This window comes from Conger conger, chromosome 16 (genome assembly GCF_963514075.1).
Source record: "Conger conger chromosome 16, fConCon1.1, whole genome shotgun sequence".
NCBI classification, from domain to species: domain Eukaryota; kingdom Metazoa; phylum Chordata; class Actinopteri; order Anguilliformes; family Congridae; genus Conger; species Conger conger.
The window spans coordinates 31700288-31719235 of record NC_083775.1 but is presented as its reverse complement, the minus strand read 5'-3'; the positions used below and the strand labels follow the sequence as shown (position 1 = coordinate 31719235).

Sequence of the window (18948 nt, the reverse complement as noted above, 5' to 3'; positions counted from 1 at the left end):
TTCCAAAAGTTACCCAACGCCAGCCAGACACTTCTGTTCACACTGCAGGCACAAGCTGCACATGCACACAACAGGGGCAGAGAGCACGCCACAGGCACCCAGACGGCCAACAGGGGGTGCTCCAGCAATGAACACTGCTATCCCTGCTGACTGAATCCCTCCCATAACCCCCTTGGGCGACACAAAGCCAACATGGACCGACCCTGCAGGACTGCCAGTCACAGTCAGCCTGAGACCATGCTGCTCACTCACTTACTGCAAGTGGACATTTTACTGAGTGATCTACCCAGCAGCCCATTTCAGTCTCAAGACTCTTTAGAACTTGAACTTCCGTAATGTTTATCTCTACTGCATCTCTATGTGCTTTCATGTGGACATAAAGACTATTCATGTACAGTGTTATTCATTGACGTCTTTACTTTAGATGTGCCTCTTGGTGATCACCTCTCCTCTCTATTATACCTCTCTGCTTGCACAATGAATGCCCTCTTTGCTGACATTGATGTATCAGAAGTGAGAGAATGAACAAAACCAAACGTCCAGACATGAAATCTCTAATCTGAGACTGACGCTAGAGCAGGTGTGAGGTACAGCCCCCTCCCTTTCTCACCTCACTACAGAAATGATCCCTCCACCCTCTCATGTTCAAACAGCTCTCAGTGGTGGGTATTTTGGGCTGTGGGGGTGAAACTCAGATTTGCATGTGCAGGTGGGGCAGGCTGGTTCTGCTGTCCCTCAGTGGGACTGACTCAATCTCAGAATAGAGCAGCACTGTGGCCAGGTGTCTGGGCCGTCCCCAGGGGGTTAGTGTGAGCTGAGCACACATCCTGCTGTACAGAACTGCTCTGAGCATGCTGCACACATCACTGCTCCTCTCAGCAGGCCTCCAGAGCTGGGACTGCCCCTCCTCAACTGATTCCAGATCAGTTCTTTCACACACAGTCTCTTATCACCTCCGTCTAGTCTCTGTGTGAGAGCACTATAAACTGATCCCAGATCGGTTCTTTCACACACAGTCTCTTATCCATCTAGTGGAGTCCACTACGACCAGTAAAAACCCAATAACATTTAAACAATGCCTCAAGTTATGCATAAATAATATAAAAATCAAGGTTATAAGTACATAGCTGCCCCATATTCTTTGCCAAATTGCATTTCTATAGATTAGGTTCAATAGTAATTTTATTCGGACAAATCAATAAAAGTAATTATTATACTCAGGTTGCATTTCTATTATCTATCTATTATTCTACCTATTCTTCGACAATTTACTTAAAGCTATCCATCATTATCATCACTTGTAAATGTGTGTGTGTTTTGCAAAAGTATTTCTAGTGGCAAGAATATAATTATGATTTAATCAAAGAAACGGCAGCCCAAAAACCACAGGACCATCAGAAGCACGAATGTCTTTAAAAAAATAACAGCCAGAGACACAGTAGTTCTTCAAAGAATCTTTATTATGTCAATGATATTGATCTAACAGCTATTCTCAAAACCACACAATCAAAAATAAGAAGGCATATTTGTTGAAGAGCACAAGCAGAGCACATGTCAGATATTAGCACTGAAAGCTCAGGCTGGGGGAAGGATTCACACACAGGCTCAGCTCAGTGTGACAGCAGTAAGGAGCAGAGAGGCTGAGGGCAGAACAGGGTAAAAACAGTGTGACCAGAGTGTGTGAGCTGGGCCTCCACCCGGCCTACTAAGAACAGTGGGCTCTCCTCAGTGTCTGAGGGGGGGCAGACAGGGAGCCCTTTGTGGCCTCACAGGTCAGTGACCCTGCCTTCACCCAGTCGTTCTCACTGAGAGTCAGGGAGCTGCTCCAGCTGTACAGGCCGTCCTTCCCCAGGACCCCCACACTCCCGGCCACGCCCGAGCTCCTACTGGTACCGTCCACTTTCCAGCGCAGAGTCCAGTCTGAGGGGAAGCCCTTGTTGGCCAGACACACCAGTGTGGCCTTTCCCTGCTTCAGCTCCACACTGGAGGGGGGCAGGACTGTGAGGGTGGGAACTGTGTCACCTGGGAGACGCAGAGAGACGTGAGGTCAGAGAGTGGACACACCCCCATGTGTCAATCATTCTGTCCTTACAATGAGACATGACTGAGACACAGAGAATGTCAGGTGTTACTCATAGGCAGTGGCTGAAGATCATTTATCCTGATCAGCTTCATCTTGTACAGCATAAAGCACATTGACATGTTTTAAGGTTCTATCTACTTGCATTCCATTATTATCAGAACCTGTGACTGCACTTTACAATGAAAAATTCATCACAACAAATCTGTTTTTAGTAGTTCCAGTTTGCTCCACTTTTGCACCTCAAAAGTGGCGCAAATCTCTGTCCGATATTTTATTGCTATGTCCTTATAATTATACTTTCTGATTAGAAAATTATATGTTAGTTGATAATGGAATTATGCTCTGAAAACCTACAGAATAAGATTAATTTGTGGTCCGTCTCATTTACAAAATAAATACGCGCTAAATACGATAATAATATAATAGAAAGAAATTAACCAATTCAGCAAAATTATTCAGTCCATTGACATTTCTCGTTTTTTTATGATTCAAACCAATGGTGTCGAGTAGCTACGGAACGTTATGACACGAGCCTGGGACTACAGAACAGAAATGTGTCATGTAATAGACATGTTATTCATCCAATGATACGGTCATATATTATAATTATAACATTATAAATAAAAAAATTCTAGGCTGCCAAGTACGGTCCTATTTTATTCAAGTATGTAAAATAAAGAACTCTTTGACTTCGGCATTTTAAGTTTTAGAATTAAAAATAGTCCGGTTATGATTCATAGGCTATAACATGACTTTCTATCATTTCATCTAATGTGACGCAAATAACAAATCAGTGGCTGCACTTCAAACTGCTACAGAGCCGCTTTGATTCCACCGAATGAACCAATGCTATTTATTTAGTACTGCACGGAATAAAGTTCACTCAGGACTGTATTCTAAACATCAATGCGATAGCTAAAAACACTGTTTGAATCTAGTGGGCTAGTTTAAATTGCCAAGCTTATTAAAATAATTAAACCGACATCTAACGTCGGAAACTTGCAGGATATTTATAAAAAAAAGAATAATAATACAGTAAAAATATCGATATGGACGTAGCCTATCTGAAAGAGATTATTTTGGATACTTCCAACGGAGTGAACCCGAGTGAACAGACTCATTCACCAGCCGTACAAAAACCTCTTGCTCAAAAGACACTGCCGTCCTTTGCCTGTTCAGGTGCAACTTCACGCCGCTTTTCAAACGAGTCAATCATTTGCTTGTAAAAATGTGTAACATTTTCCTAGATTTTATGCATCATACCCAAATGTACTCTACTCTACTGAGCGTTTCTGTGGGCAAGATTTAAAAGAATTTTAAATCAATGGCTAATCGTACAAGGATTCCTGTTATTTAAGCATCGCGAGAATTATTTAAAATCGAAATCTAACATCGTAAAATGACAATATATTTAAAAATAAAGCACAAACATCGACATGGATATATCTGAAAGATAAATTACTTACGTCCAACTGACAGTCTTGTTCCGCCACCGAAAGTCAACCACAGTGATACAGACTCATTCACCAGCCGTACAAAAACCTCTTGCTCAAGAGACACTGTCGTCCTAAGCCTTTTTTATTCTGACTTCACGCAGATTTTAAGTCAACCATTTATAATGTGTAACAGCATACCCGAAGCTTTTTATGTCGGCATATCCTACACCCATGTATCCTACTCTCTTTACCTTTTCAAAATCAAGTTTTTTGTTCTGTCTAGTTTCACGACTGACTCGGTTGTAATAAGATAATATGAAATATACAATGCTAGCAATTCGCAAAAACTTTCAGCAAAATTAATGTATAACAACTGATCGAATCTCCATCTATTTTTGCGGAAAAATCTTGAAAAGTTTTACTGCCGATTTCCAGTTTGGTCCCGCCACCGAAAGTCCACCACAGTGATTGGGTATGATTAGCTGCCTGTACAAAAACCTGCCTCAACAGATAGTTGAACCGACCCACTGTGTAGTGTTCGTAAGTCCCCTACTGGAGAATTTTGAAACGACCATTACGATGGTATTCTGAAAACGGAATAATTCATATTAAACATATCTAAACTTATATTTAGTGTATAATGCTGATTGTGACAGGGGTAGTAGTGGAAGATGAGCAGATTCACCTCCTCTTTGGACGTCATCATGGATTCCTGCTTTTGCGCACCCCAGAGACATTCAGCAGCATGGAAAACCACAGTGCTAATTATTCATTTTTAATTTGTCTTCTTCTTAATCTTCAACAGACCTCATTTCGACAACTTAAAAAAGCAGTCTTGAGCCAATGGCCACTTGAACTTCATTTTGAATTGTGCTTAGAGCAGTAGCACTGTTTCTCCTGAGGTACTAACACTGATATGAAAGTGGAAGTTACCATCTGGTGTTGAATCCTGACGGTGCTGCTGCTGACTGTGACCAGCAGCTCCACAGGCCAGTGTGTAAGTGGCCATAGTGCTGATCAGAAAGGGAGGCTTTCAGTGGGCTCAGCTGCTCCTGTCTCATCCTGCCAGAGAGACTCATCTGCAAGATATAAAATATGAATGAGTAAGCCAGCAGAGATGGTGCAGTGGGTAGCACTGCTGCCTCAGAGCAAGGAGGTCCTGGGTTTGAATCCCCGTCGGCCGGGGCCTCTCTGTGCGGAGTTTGCATGTTCTCCCCGTGTCTGCGTGGGTTTCCTCCGGGTACTCCGGTTTCCTCCCGCAGTCCAAAGACATGCAGGTCAGGCTGATTGGAGAGTCTAAATTGCCCGTAGGTATGAGTGTGTGAGTGAATGGTGTGTGTGCCCTGCGATGGACTGGCGACCTGTCCAGGGTGTATTCCTGCCTTTCGCCCAATGTATGCTGGGATAGGCTCCAGCCCCCCTGCGACCCTGTTCAGGATAAGCGGGTTCAGATAATGGATGGATGGATGGATGGATGAATGAGTAAAATAATGAATAGTCCCACATTGAGGTCCCCAGGCTGTGGGCAGTGGCCCTTTTATCTGGCGGTGGGGAGCCTCTAAGTGCTGCTGGAGTCACTCCTGGAGGACAGCTGCTCCCAGGTGTTGAGTAACTGGTGTAATCACAGAGTGCTGACTGGGCTGCTCCCAGGTGTTGAGTAACTGGTGTAATCACAGAGCTCTGTCTGGGCTGCTCCCTGGTGTTGAGTAACTGGTGTAATCACAGAGCTCTGTCTGGGCTGCTCCCTGCTGAAATTACAGGATGCTGTTCATCCTGCTCCCAATCACTGAATAACTGCTGTAATTACAGGATGCTGTTCATCCTGCTCCCAATCACTGAATAACTGCTGTAATTACAGGATGCTGTTCTTCCTGCTCCCAATCACTGAATAACTGCTGTAATTATAGGATGCTGTTCAGCCTGCTCCCAATCACTGAATAACTGCTGTAATTACAGGATGCTTTCCAGGCTGCTCCACTCTGGCCTGCGTCTGCCATCCATGGTCCTGCAGACACGGGGATCTGGGAGAGGTCACAGGTCACGAGAGAGAAAAGAGAGCACAGCTTGGCGGGGCATCCAGTCCCTGCATCACAATAGGTCAAAATAGCAGTGAACAGTGCACATGTCCCAGCCCTCTATAGACTCACTGCTGTTCACACATCAGAGCTCCTCTAACTGTGTGTGACAGGATTTGTATAGAGGAAGGGGCTTTGCATACCTGTCCTGCCTCACTGCTCCACACACTTTAAGACCCCCAGTACTGATCAGTGACTGTCCAGTACTTTCACAGACACTGACACAGGCGGCATTATGATGATGTCAGTCTTTCTACTGCTGGTGATGCTGGGACTCTTTGTTCAGGGTAAGAAACTCTGATCTTAATTTGGTATTTGGGTTTTTGGTGATATTTTATTCGAAAAAAGTTTGTTATTTCATAAAACCCTTTGTTGTATTTTTGTTATGGAATATTCCAAATTGGGATGCAATACTTATGTTTTTAAATTTCCATATTTTGTTTTCCAGAATCAATGGCAGATATAGTTCTGACTCAGTCTCCATCAGCTCAGGCTGTTCAGCAGGGAGACACTGTCTCTATCAGCTGTAGAACCAGTGAGAGTGTATCCAGTGACCTGCAGTGGTACCTGCAGAAACCTGGTCAACCTCCAAAACTTCTGATTTATGATGACACAACTCGCCAGTCTGGGATTCCTGATCGTTTCAGTGGGAGTGGATCTGGGACTCAGTTTACACTGAAAATCACTGGAGTCCAGGCTGAAGATGCAGGAGATTATTACTGTCAGCAGTCCGAAAGCTGGCCACTCACACAGTGATACAGAGCCGTACAAAAACCTCCCTCAGTCAGACTGCACAGAGACTGCACTGCTGCAGCTGGGACCTACTGCAGGTGCTGAGGGGGGAGGCACTGACCCGAGACACTGAGGGCCTCTGCTCTAAAACACTGAACTACTTTGTGCAATAATAACTCATATTCTCAAACTCAAATACACTTTCTCCACATGAAAACGTGATTTCATTTTCAGCATAACCAAGACATTATTATGTAATTTGTAATCATTTCAAATGACTTTGCCTCATAATCACTCCCTGGGCATCAGTAATTTCTTGTTCTGAAGCAGTACGCTGACATAAGATACCAATTTCTACATGAATTAACTGTGAATGAACACAAGATGGCACAGAACCCAGCAGCAGTGAACAGTAAGCAGTCCAGAACAGTGAGTCTCTCTGTCCAGAACAGTGAGTCACTCTGTCCAGAACACTCCCAGCACACATTACAAACACTGCTGTTACACACCCTGACCATCAGAGCATCACTGCTGCTTCTGATCTGATACTCCAGCACCATCATAAAAGAGCTGAAACTACAGTCTGATATGCTAGGATGATATTTTGCGAGTTTGTTTGGCTATGTGAGCTGTTGATTGTTCCTACGTAAGTGTTTATTGTTCTATTGTGTTGTGCTTGATCAGAGTTTCTGCCAAAAGCTAATAATGTCTGGTTAAGTAATGTAATGTCATGTAATGTGTCTGGTTAAGTAATGTAATGTAATGTCATGTCATGTAATGTTTCTGGTTAAGTAATGGAATGGAATGTGTTGTTACCTGAAGGGGGCATAATCTATCACAATTTACAGATGATCGTTTCACACTTGTATACGTTTTTTCATCCTCTCAGTATTTGGGCTCATCCCATTGCTGTAACACTCAGGGTGGGGCGCACTGGCCAGATCTGTACAAACACTCCCAACTGCAGGTAGACTGTAGTACTCCAGTCCATGGGTGGGGGTGAATGGCTACACTGTCAACCAATCACCGTGGAGAGCCTCAAATAATATCCTCCAAATGGCTAAGCTACCAGCTGATCAGCACTATGAACTCCAGGTGACATCCTTCAAATACCTGCACTGCAATCATCAAGCAGGGCCCATAATAAGATCATCTGATCTCATAAGATCTCATTGCTCAGGCTAGCCAAGGTAGGTTCCCTGATATCTGTATGCTAACGCAGGCTGGAGATTCAAGCTAAAGCACTGGACATGTATAGCTTGAATCTCCAGCCTGTGTTACCCAGAAGGCAACGGGTGCTCAAACCCACCCTAATACGCAGAGACTGGTTTATGGGCTCCCACCCATCCAGGCGATCACATCACACTCCAATGAAAATACGCTAATGTTAGCATACAGATATCACGGAACCTACCTTGGATATCACACATGCACAAGTAATGATTCACACACACGATATCCATGTGAAATAATGTGAAGTAGAGCAATATAACGGTGAGTGTTTTCACATTATGAGCAGGTCCTTCCATCACATTAGACATTGTATTTTTCAGATGATTAGAGTGAGAAGCCTTGTGTTAACAGAGGGTATACTGTGCTGACTGTAGAAGGAGACTTTATACTTCATCTCTCTGATTACTCTGATATTTTCTCCAGTGCAGCAGTGAAACCTTTTCATCATATTTTCATCACTGATTTATTCTACCAAACTAAATAAAGACCAAACTTAATTTAGTCCTAATTTAGGATTCTACTGTAATGCGTAGGGGAAACTGAGCCCACTGACACCCTCCCTCTGGTCGGTGCTGTGGCCAGTTTTGAGCTCCCTTGTGGGGCTGCTTCAAACAGTCAGCACTGGCCAGGTCTGATTTAATACCAGGCTGTGGTTTCCTCTCTGGTATTATACTGTAGTGCACGGTTTCTCAATGAGGGGGGTACCACCCCCCAGGGGCCGTTCTGACATTGCAATGGGGCGCTGGAAGCACCATGGGTGAGAGGTCGGCGTTTGGACGATTATAGGGGGTGTTTTTACATTACATTACATTAAATGTTATTTTATTAATCACTGCTGATACTGATGATTGCACAAGACCATGTTCAGGGTTTTTAGCCTGTGGGATGTTTTGTTTTGTACTGGGACAAGACCCTCGTAGAACAGCACCACAGAGCTGTATAAAGATGGAAGAGAGTTAGAGGTGTAGCAGCCACCTCTTCTAAACATGATACATACATATCTCATAACATTAAAGGTAATGTAGCCAATAATTCAATTAGCTTTTTTTTTTTTTTTTTTTTTTACATTTAGACTACTTTTTCACAGTAGGTTTGCTGTTAACTTTCTTTGGATGTGCTGTATTTGTTAATTTTGTAGTTGCTAGTTTGTTCAGTTGATTAATTTTGTCTCATTGCTAAATAATGTTGCATTGGACGCTGTTCAAGTAGATAGCCTCAAGTAGGGGTGTTGGGTTGAGAACCCCTGTTGTAGTACTTTTACAGTTGGAGCAACAGTAGCACTCTGGCTCCTCCTGTGGTTGGTGTGTGTAATTGCAGCTTTTGTGACGTATGGATTGAGTGCTCTGGAAGCACGACCCAAACAACACTGATTTAATGAGGTAGGGCGCATTTGTCAAAAATTGTCCTGAAATATATTTGTAATAAGCATAAAAATGCCTCAAATCATGATGACACCTTATAAACAATTACTTTTTCTCACACCTACCTCTAGGAAAAGGACAGACATAAATATCCTTTGACGTGTCAATGTTTTTACACAGCCCAGGATGAAAATTAAGTTTCTGGAGAACATGGATGTGAATATGGAGTTTGGGAAAGAGTAAGAGGAACAGTGTTAGAGTGTGGAAAACATTCCTCCCTCCCTGTGGTCTCTGTCAGAGTGTGGAAAACATTCCTCCCTCCCTGTGGTCTCTGTCAGAGTGTGGAGAACATTCCTCTCACCCTGTGGTCTCTGTCAGAGTGTGAAGAACATTCCTCCCTCCCTGTGGTCTCTGTCAGAGTGTGGAGAACATTCCTCCCTCCCTGTGGTCTCTGTTAGGGTGTGGAGAACATTCCTCCCTCCCTGTGGTCTCTGTCAGAGTGTGGAGAACATTCCTCCCTCCCTGTGGTCTCTGTCAGGGGAAATTATATCTGGGGTCAGCTGCACTTGCATCACTGAACAAATGCAGGACTCATTGCTGAAATACAAGATTTCTCTCCACGCTGAACTCTGTTGACTTCTCTGAATCACCTCAGTAATCTTTGAATGGTCTGTAGATGTCAGCTCATTCCCATTTTTGATTATTTTCTAAAGATTCTGGGAATGTATACAAATAATAAAAATATATATTTTTAAAAAGAATAAAAAGAAAATTGCACTTACGATGACTGTTATCTTTTTGTTGAGAACAGCCCTTCCTGCGTTCTGGATTTGAGGCTTTTAACCTGTTGAAGAATCTATGCACTTGTAAATTTCTTTGGATTAAAAGCGTGTGAGAAATGACAAAATAGTTTAAAAAAATTTGTAATGAATATATTATCCAGGAAACGTACAGGATCGCATATCAGACTGTAGTTTCAGCTCTTTTATGATGGGGACAGGACTGCATTTCAGACTGTAGTTTCAGCTCTTTTATGATGGGGACAGGACTGCAGTCCTGTCCAATCCTGTGAGCAGCTGTGTGAAAGGGCCTCATAACTCTGTGCATCATCACCACAGGAGGGAGGGCTTCTTTGGCCAAGTTGAAAGATGGTCTTCAGAGTGAATTCATGAAAAAAACACGGTACACGGTATTTCACTTTTCTTTTTTTTTATAAATGTATTGATTATTCCCTTTTTTTCTCCCAATTTGGTAGCCAATTGTGCCCAATCTAACCCAGTCAGTGTTAGCTGGGGATACATCGCCCACACCCTGACCCTCAGCGCCTTCTTCAAGCCGTCTCATAGCTTGTGACCGTGATTCCGAGGTTCCACTGTGCTGTTGTATGGGGCGATCCGCTAACCCTGCCAAGTCCCCCCCTCTGGAGCACCGAGCCAATTATGCCGCTCCACGAGAGCCGACCAAACTTGGCCTTTGGCAGGACCGGGAATCTAACCCTGGTCCTCGGTGTGCAACTGCCACAAACTGCAACCAGAAGTCTGCTGCATCTTATCCTACTGCACCACCAAGGCTCTGATATTTCACTTTTCATTAATTGTCTATGGATTTACTGTTACTGAATAATTGCCTGTGCCTGACTGAGGTCCTCGACTTTCTGAACTCCCATATAAAACATCCATGAGAATACAAACCATGTACATTTACTCAACTAATATTTTACACAATCTTAGCACAACTTCAGTCCTTCTTCACCATATATACATCTTCCCATACAGCTCAATGTCAGAAACTGTTATTTTGACATTTGAATATTTGACAGAGTAAAAATAGCAGTGAATAGTGCACGTGTCCCAGCCCTCTATAGACCAACTGCTGTTCACACATCAGAGCTCCTCTAACTGTGTGTGACAGGATTTGTACAGAGGAAGGGGCTTTGCATATCTGTCCTGCCTCACTGCTCCACACACTTTAAGACCCCCAGTACTGATCAGTGACTGTCCAGTCCTTTCACAGACACTGACACAGGCAGCATTATGATGATGTCAGTCTTTCTACTGCTGCTGATGTTGGGACTCTTTGTACAGGGTGAGACAGATACGATTTAGTTTGGGATTTTGTTGACATAAATTTTATTTGCTTGCTTTTTACAATACAACTCCGTCACAACAGTGCCATGACTGTATATTCAAAGATGTCAGAATTTAAAAGTGTTATTTTATAATACTATTATCCATTGACCTACATTTCCTTGTTTTCCTTTTCAGAATCAATGGCAGATATAGTTGTGACTCAGTCTCCATCAGGTCAGGCTGTTCAGCAGGGAGGCACTGTCTCTATCAGCTGTACAGTCAGTCAGAGTGTTTACTACTACTCAGGCTATGGCCACTATCTCTACTGGTACCTGCAGAAACCTGGTCAGGCTCCTAAACTTCTGATTAAGTATGCTACAACACGCGAGTCTGGGATTCCTGATCGTTTCAGTGGGAGTGGATCTGGGACTCAGTTTACACTGAAAATCACTGGAGTCCAGGCTGAAGATGCAGGAGATTATTACTGTCAGAGTGCACACAGTGGTGGTGTGTTCACACAGTGATACAGAGCTGTACAAAAACCTCCCTCAGTCAGACTGCACAGCTGCAGCTGGGACCTACTGCAGGTGCTGAGGGGGGAGGCACTGACCCGAGACACTGACGGGCTCTGCTCAAAAACACTGAACTACTTTATGCAATAATAACTCCCATATTCTCAAATGTAATGCACTTTATCTCAATGTAAATGACAATCTTCTTCTAAGGGTCATTTTTTTAGTATGTGTAGGGGTCCTCGCACGGGCTCCAAAATATGTAGGGGTCCTCGCACGGGGATCCAAATTATGTAGGGTCCTGGCACGGGCCGCCAAATAACGTAGGGATTGTACTCTCTACGAAACCGGGGCGCCAGTTAATGTTATGTAGCAGTATAACTTCAAAAAGTAATCAGTGTCATAAAATTACTGTTATCAGAAATATCCAACCACAAATTTAATATTTCAATTCGTAATTAAAATAACCAATATTAATGATTGAACACACCGATAACCTTAAGGTTGGAAGTTCTTCGAAAGACTGCTTTAACTCGGCTCTCATGTCTATGTGATTCCAAAATGGACACCGGGGATTAATAAAATATATTTATTAAACAACATACAAACACAGAACAGATAAACTAACGGGAATTAGTAGGGGAAGTTAGGGTGTGTGTGTGTGTGCGCGTGTGTGCGCGTGTGTGTTTGTGGGCGCGAGGAAAGGTAAAAGTGGGAGTAGCTAGCTTGGGTAAGCTAGAGTTCTGGGTGTGTTAATGAGTGTCAGTGTTAGCTGTGAGAAGTGCGACTACTTGTGTAGTTCACTCTATATATGTGCGAAAGACGACCAATCAATTCACGTACATACACGGCTAACAGAATACATTCAAATGGTAAGACGGCAAATATAGAACTCAGATTCACAATATCAGTCAAGACTAAACTAAACACTGGCTATGCCTGAATGTTTGTTCTCTTACTGAGTCCAAACGCATTGGATCCAAAAGACGTGCTGTCCTTATAGGAGCCGCGATGGTGCTGTCCCCACCCACCTCTCCCCACCTTCAAACGCAAGCTGAAGACACACCTCTTCAAGCAGCACCTCTCCCCATCCCTCCCTACCTCCCTGTGAACCTTAATTGTTGTCTCTGTGACTTGCTTTGTGTATCGGTATTTTTTAGTTGGCTAGGTAAGCAGTGTTTTGATAGTTAACTTTGGTCAGTTTGCTCTGTTTGTTTGTTTCTTGTTTAAAAAAATAAAATAAAAATAAAAATAAAATAAAAAATTGGCCCTCGTCCTTATCTTTGTTGTACAGGTAGCAGGACTTTCAGCGAACTTATCCCTGGTTATGGATATGCACTTTGTTGTACGTCGCTCTGGATAAGAGCGTCTGCCAAATGCCAATAATGTAATGTAATGTAATGCTGTGAATGCGTGTCCTGGAGAGGTGCGCAAAGCTGGGGCGTTCCCGTCTCAGCCGCGCGTTGTTGTCTGGTCCGCTCCGTTGCTGGAAGGATGTTCGCTGGTCCTTTTTCCTGGAAAAGTTCGTTGCTGTTGTTCGTTGGTTAGCTTTGCAGGAGTAAACTGATGTAGCGTTCCGCGTACACCAGTTTCCACTCGCTATAGGCCAAGAAGTTACCGCGAGGTAACTGGGTGTCCGTAGGCCTGGTAGTGCGCTGTGCAGCATTCAGTCTCTGTCCGAGTCTCGGAGCAGATGAGCTGAAGCGAATGGCCAAAAAGGGTGCGTCGAAGAAGTGAGCGAAGAGAAGAGAGAGGAGAAGAAGCAGAAGAAGAGAGATCCCAAGAACGTGTCTTGCTCTTCTGCGGGAAAGTTTATTTCTCCCGCCATTACGGGATTGGCTGAACCAAGCGAGACGTCATGTGGGGTGGACGTCGTGGAATTTTCCTGTGGGAATGTGGAAGTTGTAGTTCCTACATATGTTTAAAACGTCTCATTTGAAAAACAAAAAACACTTGAGACATGAGGAGAAATTTGGTTCATTTTCTCTAAAACAGAGGACATGTTTTGATGATCATTTTTGTGCATCCCTCAAAATTTAAGGTAACAATGACCAACATGAAAAAACCTGTTTTGTATCAAATTATGATTTAACCCTGTTGAAACCTCTAATAGTACTAAGACAAGTAATGACACACAATTGAGAACTGAAACAATTACAGGGAGGTAGAGTGGGGTGGGGAGAGTTGCATCCGCCTTTATCTCTTCATGGGAAAGAATACACTTGAGATACAGCATTTAAAAACATAATTATCCTGAGCACCTAATCTAGCTTCCTACTTTGTACTATATACATGATATGTAAAATTACTTGAGAAACAGGATTACTTCCAAGTAATTTTTGAACATAACAACAATAGGCCATCATGGGCATCCATCAAAACCAATACCATTTGCTGTACATCACTTGACAAAATCGAATCAAAAAAAATAAAAATAAATAGTCCTCAGCGACCAGTCCAATCCAAATCCAAAACTCCAGTCCAAAGTCCAGTCCAAGATCAGGAACCAACCAATCCGGTAACAGCACCCTCCTCCACTCGGCCATCTTCCCTGAAGACCTGGAGGACCAACGCCCGGTCACTTCGGTCCCTCCAGGACGGGGCGCGTCGGCTGCCACAGTCCGCCCCAGCAGGAGGGCACCACCAGGGGGTCCCGAGCCCCCGAACACGTCCCAGCCGAGAGGCTTCAGACACAGGAATGGGTCAGAAGCAGCTTGTCTCAGATCACATAAAGGAAGGGGCTCCATCCTCATCATTGCACCTGGTGGATGTTGCAGGTTGAAGAGGTGTGTGTTCAGCGTGCGCTTGAAGGTGGTCAGAATCTCTGCTGTTCTGACCTCCACGGGGAGTTTGTGGGCCACCCCGAGGAGATAGGACATGGAGGGGTGGGTGCGGGCACACCATCGTACCTTGTCTGGGGTGTACTGCAAGGTGCTGGAGTCTGTGTGGCCGTTATTGCCAGGGGAACCGGATGCTTGTGTGGAATCTAGATTTCCAAAAAGCTTTTGAAAAGGTATGGAATTGGCTACAGGATAAAGTAGTAGTAGGAGGGGCCTTATCCGAGCAGGGTATTGTGAGATAGGAGATTCTTCAAGGTGAGGTCAGTTAGCAGAACGAGAGGGCACAAATGGAATTTGACGAAGGAGAAATTCCGTAGAGATATTGGGAAGTATTTTTTCACACAGCGAGTGGGTAATGCGTGGAATAGCTTGCCAGTACATGTAGTGGAGGCAGAAACACTGGGGGTTTTCAAGACCAGGCTTGATACAGTGTTAGATACTATTCAGCTTTTAGGCAAACTATACAGTAGGTACACTGAGGGGTAGGAAAAGCTGAGCATTGCTGGGCTAAATGGCCTGTTCTCACCATTACCTTATGTTCTGTTATAATGTGTTATGTTATGTTAACTTTATGCACCGGGAGCTAACTAAGCTGGCCCCAAGGTGGTCTCCCTTTCTGTTTTTTGTTTTCTTCCAGCTGCAGCCGGAGTGGCTGGTGTATGTGGCCCAGCCTGAAGGACATCAGGAGGAGCGGATCAACGGAACAACCTGCGTGCCTTTCCTGTGGGCGACGCCTGGAGGGAGCCCCCAGAAGAGGAGGAAGCCGAACGGGAACCGGAACCGGGACAGCGGACCACCACCAGCTTGGTGAGAGCACTTCCCTTGATTGGTCATTGAGAGCACGCAAGGGGATGTGGACCGGGGTAATTGGTCTGCTCAGCTCCGCCCGGTTGATTAACTGGTTTCCTCTGACACTGGGAAAGGGACAAAAGAGCGGTGTTTGTGGCAGTTGGTGTTCAGGCAGCCAGGAAGTAAACAGGCTCTGATCCACATTATTCTAAAAAGGTTTGGACGTTTTTTTCCCCCCTTTTGTTTTTGTTGGCCGTAATCTTTCTTTCGTTTGTGCTTGGGGGGAAATGGATTTGTTTGAGGTGTGATGGAGAGTGCGGCAGTGGGGCGGCAGACCTGGGACCGTGTCGCTGGCCGAGTGAAGAGGGGCGGTGGTGACGGCTGTGGAATGGTGAGATGGAAGAGAAGGCAGCTGGAGTGAACCGGCGAGCCCCGGGCTGGGCAGAAGGTGAGCGGGAGTGGAGCCCCAGTGGTGTGAGGAACGTGCACCGCCATCAAACGCAAGCGCCAGTGTGTCCCGTTCTGTCCAGTCCACAGTGGGGTAATTGGTGCTGTGCCTTCTCCTCTCCATAGTGCGGCCCTGTTCCCCTGACCGGAGGATACTGCAATCCAGAACACCCGTAGCGTTCGGCCACTGTGGTTCCAGACGGCAGGAATGAGGAGCAGTCCTTTTTGGTTTCCTTTTTTTATTTTTGGAGGTGGAGACGGTCTGGCACCTGTGGCATGGGCCGAGTTGCGTCCCTCCCTTTTGGGGTGTCAGAGTGGGGTGGCTGCCCGGTCATGCAACTGTTTATTAAAAATTGTAATGACTCAGGTTAATTTATCCCTGTGTCCTGGTTGTTAGTGGTGGATGGATTCCGGTACCTGTGGTAATGGGAGGGGTAGCAGGGGAAGCTAGCATGACTCCTGACCCTCCGACATATGCTCACTACAGACTGCAAGTGTAAACCATGTATGCTCACTACAGACTGCTTGTGTAAACCATGCATGCTCACTACAGACTGCTAGTGTAAACCCCCTACACTCCTGCTTCTCCCTCGTGTTTAATAGACTGTCACATATGGGCAGCACGGTGGTCCAGTGAATAGCACTGTCACCTCACAGCAAGAAGGTCCCGGAAACCTCAGGGTACTTCGGTTACCTCCCACATCCAAAGATCAACCGAACCCAGACACATGATTGTGTCCTGTGCTGCCGGATCTGTTCTGTGTGTCCCCCTCTGGGGGCTGTCTGCTGCCTCCTCCCGGTCTGATCCATCCCTGCTTGTATGGAGGGGCAGGAGGGCTTCCAGAACAGAGCCATACCACAAAACATGACTTTATTGCCTCCTAAAATTGTGATAAAGATTCTTATAACAAAGATTTGCATTAGTCCTGACTAATGACAAGTGGAGGATATTAACGGCTAGTGTCATGAAAGGCTGGTTGAGACTGTGGAGTGTTCTGTTGACTGCCGTTGAAATGTCCCCGAAAAGTCAAAACAGTCCTGAATGCCACGTGCTCTACGCTTCATTAAAGAGCCCTGGTACCACAATTAAATCTGGAGATTCAATTCTGGAGACTTGTTACATCAGGAGCAAAAAAAAATAATCTTGAGGAGCCAATCCATCCAATTAATCACTCGGCCATCACGAGAAGAACTCATCATTTTAATGTTTTCTTTTTATTTTAATGTCTTGACCTATGATGTTATTGAGTATGCAGAAGACAAACGTCCTGAACACTTTTTAGAATGAAAAATACAAGTAGACAAGCAAGGTACTGGGCAGAAGTCTCTGGGCAGTGGCCCTTTTATCTGGCCCACTGGTTCCTGGATGTAGAGAAATGTTGCAACTCAGCAGTGAATAATAGACTTGTTTCCCAACTTAAGTGCAGCTGAGTCCAGATATGATTTAGTCCACAGGGAGGGAGTAATGTTCCCCCTTCCATTAAATTCAGAAACGTCACATTCACCCTTGGTTGTGTTAAATGCAAACATCTATTTCTCCCTTCCTTTTTATTAGATATAGGGGTAAGTAAAAATATTATTTTTTACAGTCAAGTTTTAGGGGGAATTTGCATGGTTATTGAAGACTACTTCCAGTTTAATTTTGGGCAAATTTTAATTAGTAATGTAAATAGCATGTGCACCCTCTCAAATCCGGGCGGCACGGATGGTGCAGTGGGTAGCACTGCTGCCTCACAGCAAGGAGGTCCTGGGTTCGAATCCCCGTCGGCCGGGGCCTCTCTGTGCGGAGTTTGCATGTTCTCCCCGTGTCTGCGTGGGTTTCCTCCGGGTACTCCGGTTTCCTCCCACAGTCCAAAGACATGCACGTTAGGCTGATTGGAGAGTCTAAATTGCCCGTAGGTATGAGTGTGTGAGTGAATGGTGTGTGTGCCCTGTGATGGACTGGCGACCTGTCCAGGGTGTATTCCTGCCTTTCGCCCAATGTATGCTGGGATAGGCTCCAGCCCCCCCGCAACCCTGTTCAGGATAAGCGGGTTTAGATAATGGATGGATGGACCCTCTCAAATCCCAAATCCTCCAGAATTCAGTTTTGTTTGGCTGCAGAGGAACCACTTTGGGTTCTGCTTCCAGAGCTCTTTCTCCATACGCCACACGAGCTGCCATTACACTCTACAACCAGCGGAGGGAGACAGAGTGCTTCTGACGTAAAAGCACTACAGAATAATCCGAGAGAGGAAACTACGGTCTGGTGTTAAACTCAGACCTGACCAGTGCTGAGTGAGTGAACTGCAGTGTGGGTAAGGAATGGGTTGAAACTGAAACCTTCATCAGAACAAATAACATAAGAGTTTATTAGACATACGTTTAAACACACGTTTAATTTTAGCCCAAATGCAATCAACCAGGTTGAATGATTATTTTTCTATATAAGTGCAGTATATTTTCAGAAAAGTTAACATTAACATTGTATGTGGTTAAAAATAGCAGTGAACAGTGCACATGTCCCAGCCCTCTATAGACCCACTGCTGTTCACACATCAGAGCTCCTCTAACTGTGTGTGACAGGATTTGTATAGAGGAAGGGGCTTTGCATACCTGTCCTGCCTCACTGCTCCACACACTTTAAGACCCCCAGTACTGATCAGTGACTGTCCAGACCTTTCACAGACACTGACACAGGCAGCATTATGATGATGTCAGTCTTTCCACTGCTGGTGATGCTGGGACTCTTTTTACAGGGTGAGACATTGTAATTGATCACTGCAGATTTTTATGATATTTTACAAATGCAAATCTATGGAGTTTTTCCCCAAAACATTTTCCTGTAATTGTAATTTGTACAATAATATTGGTTGACACTATTTACATTTTTACACCCATTTCTATGTTTTCCTTTTCAGAATCAATGGCAGATATAGTTGTGACTCAGTCTCCATCATCTCAGGCTGTTCAGCTGGGAGGCACTGTCTCTATCAGCTGTACAGTCAGTCAGAGTGTTTACTACGACTCAACATATGGCCACAGGCTCAGCTGGTACCTGCAGAAACCTGGTCAGGCTCCTACACTTCTTATTTATCGCTCCACAAATCGTCAGTCTGGGATTCCTGATCGTTTCAGTGGGAGTGGATCTGGGACTCAGTTTACACTGAAAATCACTGGAGTCCAGGCTGAAGATGCAGGAGATTATTACTGTCAGAGTGCACACAGTGGTCCTGTGTTCACACAGTGATACAGAGTCGTACAAAAACCTCCCTCAGTCAGACTGCACAGAGACTGCACTGCTGCAGCTGGGACCTACTGCAGGTGCTGAGGGGGGAGGCACTGATCTGTAACACTGAGGGGCTCTGCTCTAAAACATTGAGTTTTGTTGT

At 44.7% G+C, this 18948-nt stretch overlaps 1 gene segment (V, D, J or C); it reads right to left on the bottom strand.

Moving 5' to 3' along the window:
• Positions 1–1525: 1525 nt before the first annotated feature.
• On the bottom strand, positions 1526–4570 carry LOC133114994 (Ig kappa-b4 chain C region-like). The segment is given in 2 exon segments: positions 1526–2022; positions 4205–4570. Coding segments are annotated over 2 exon segments (369 nt in total).
• Positions 4571–18948: the final 14378 nt, after the last annotated feature.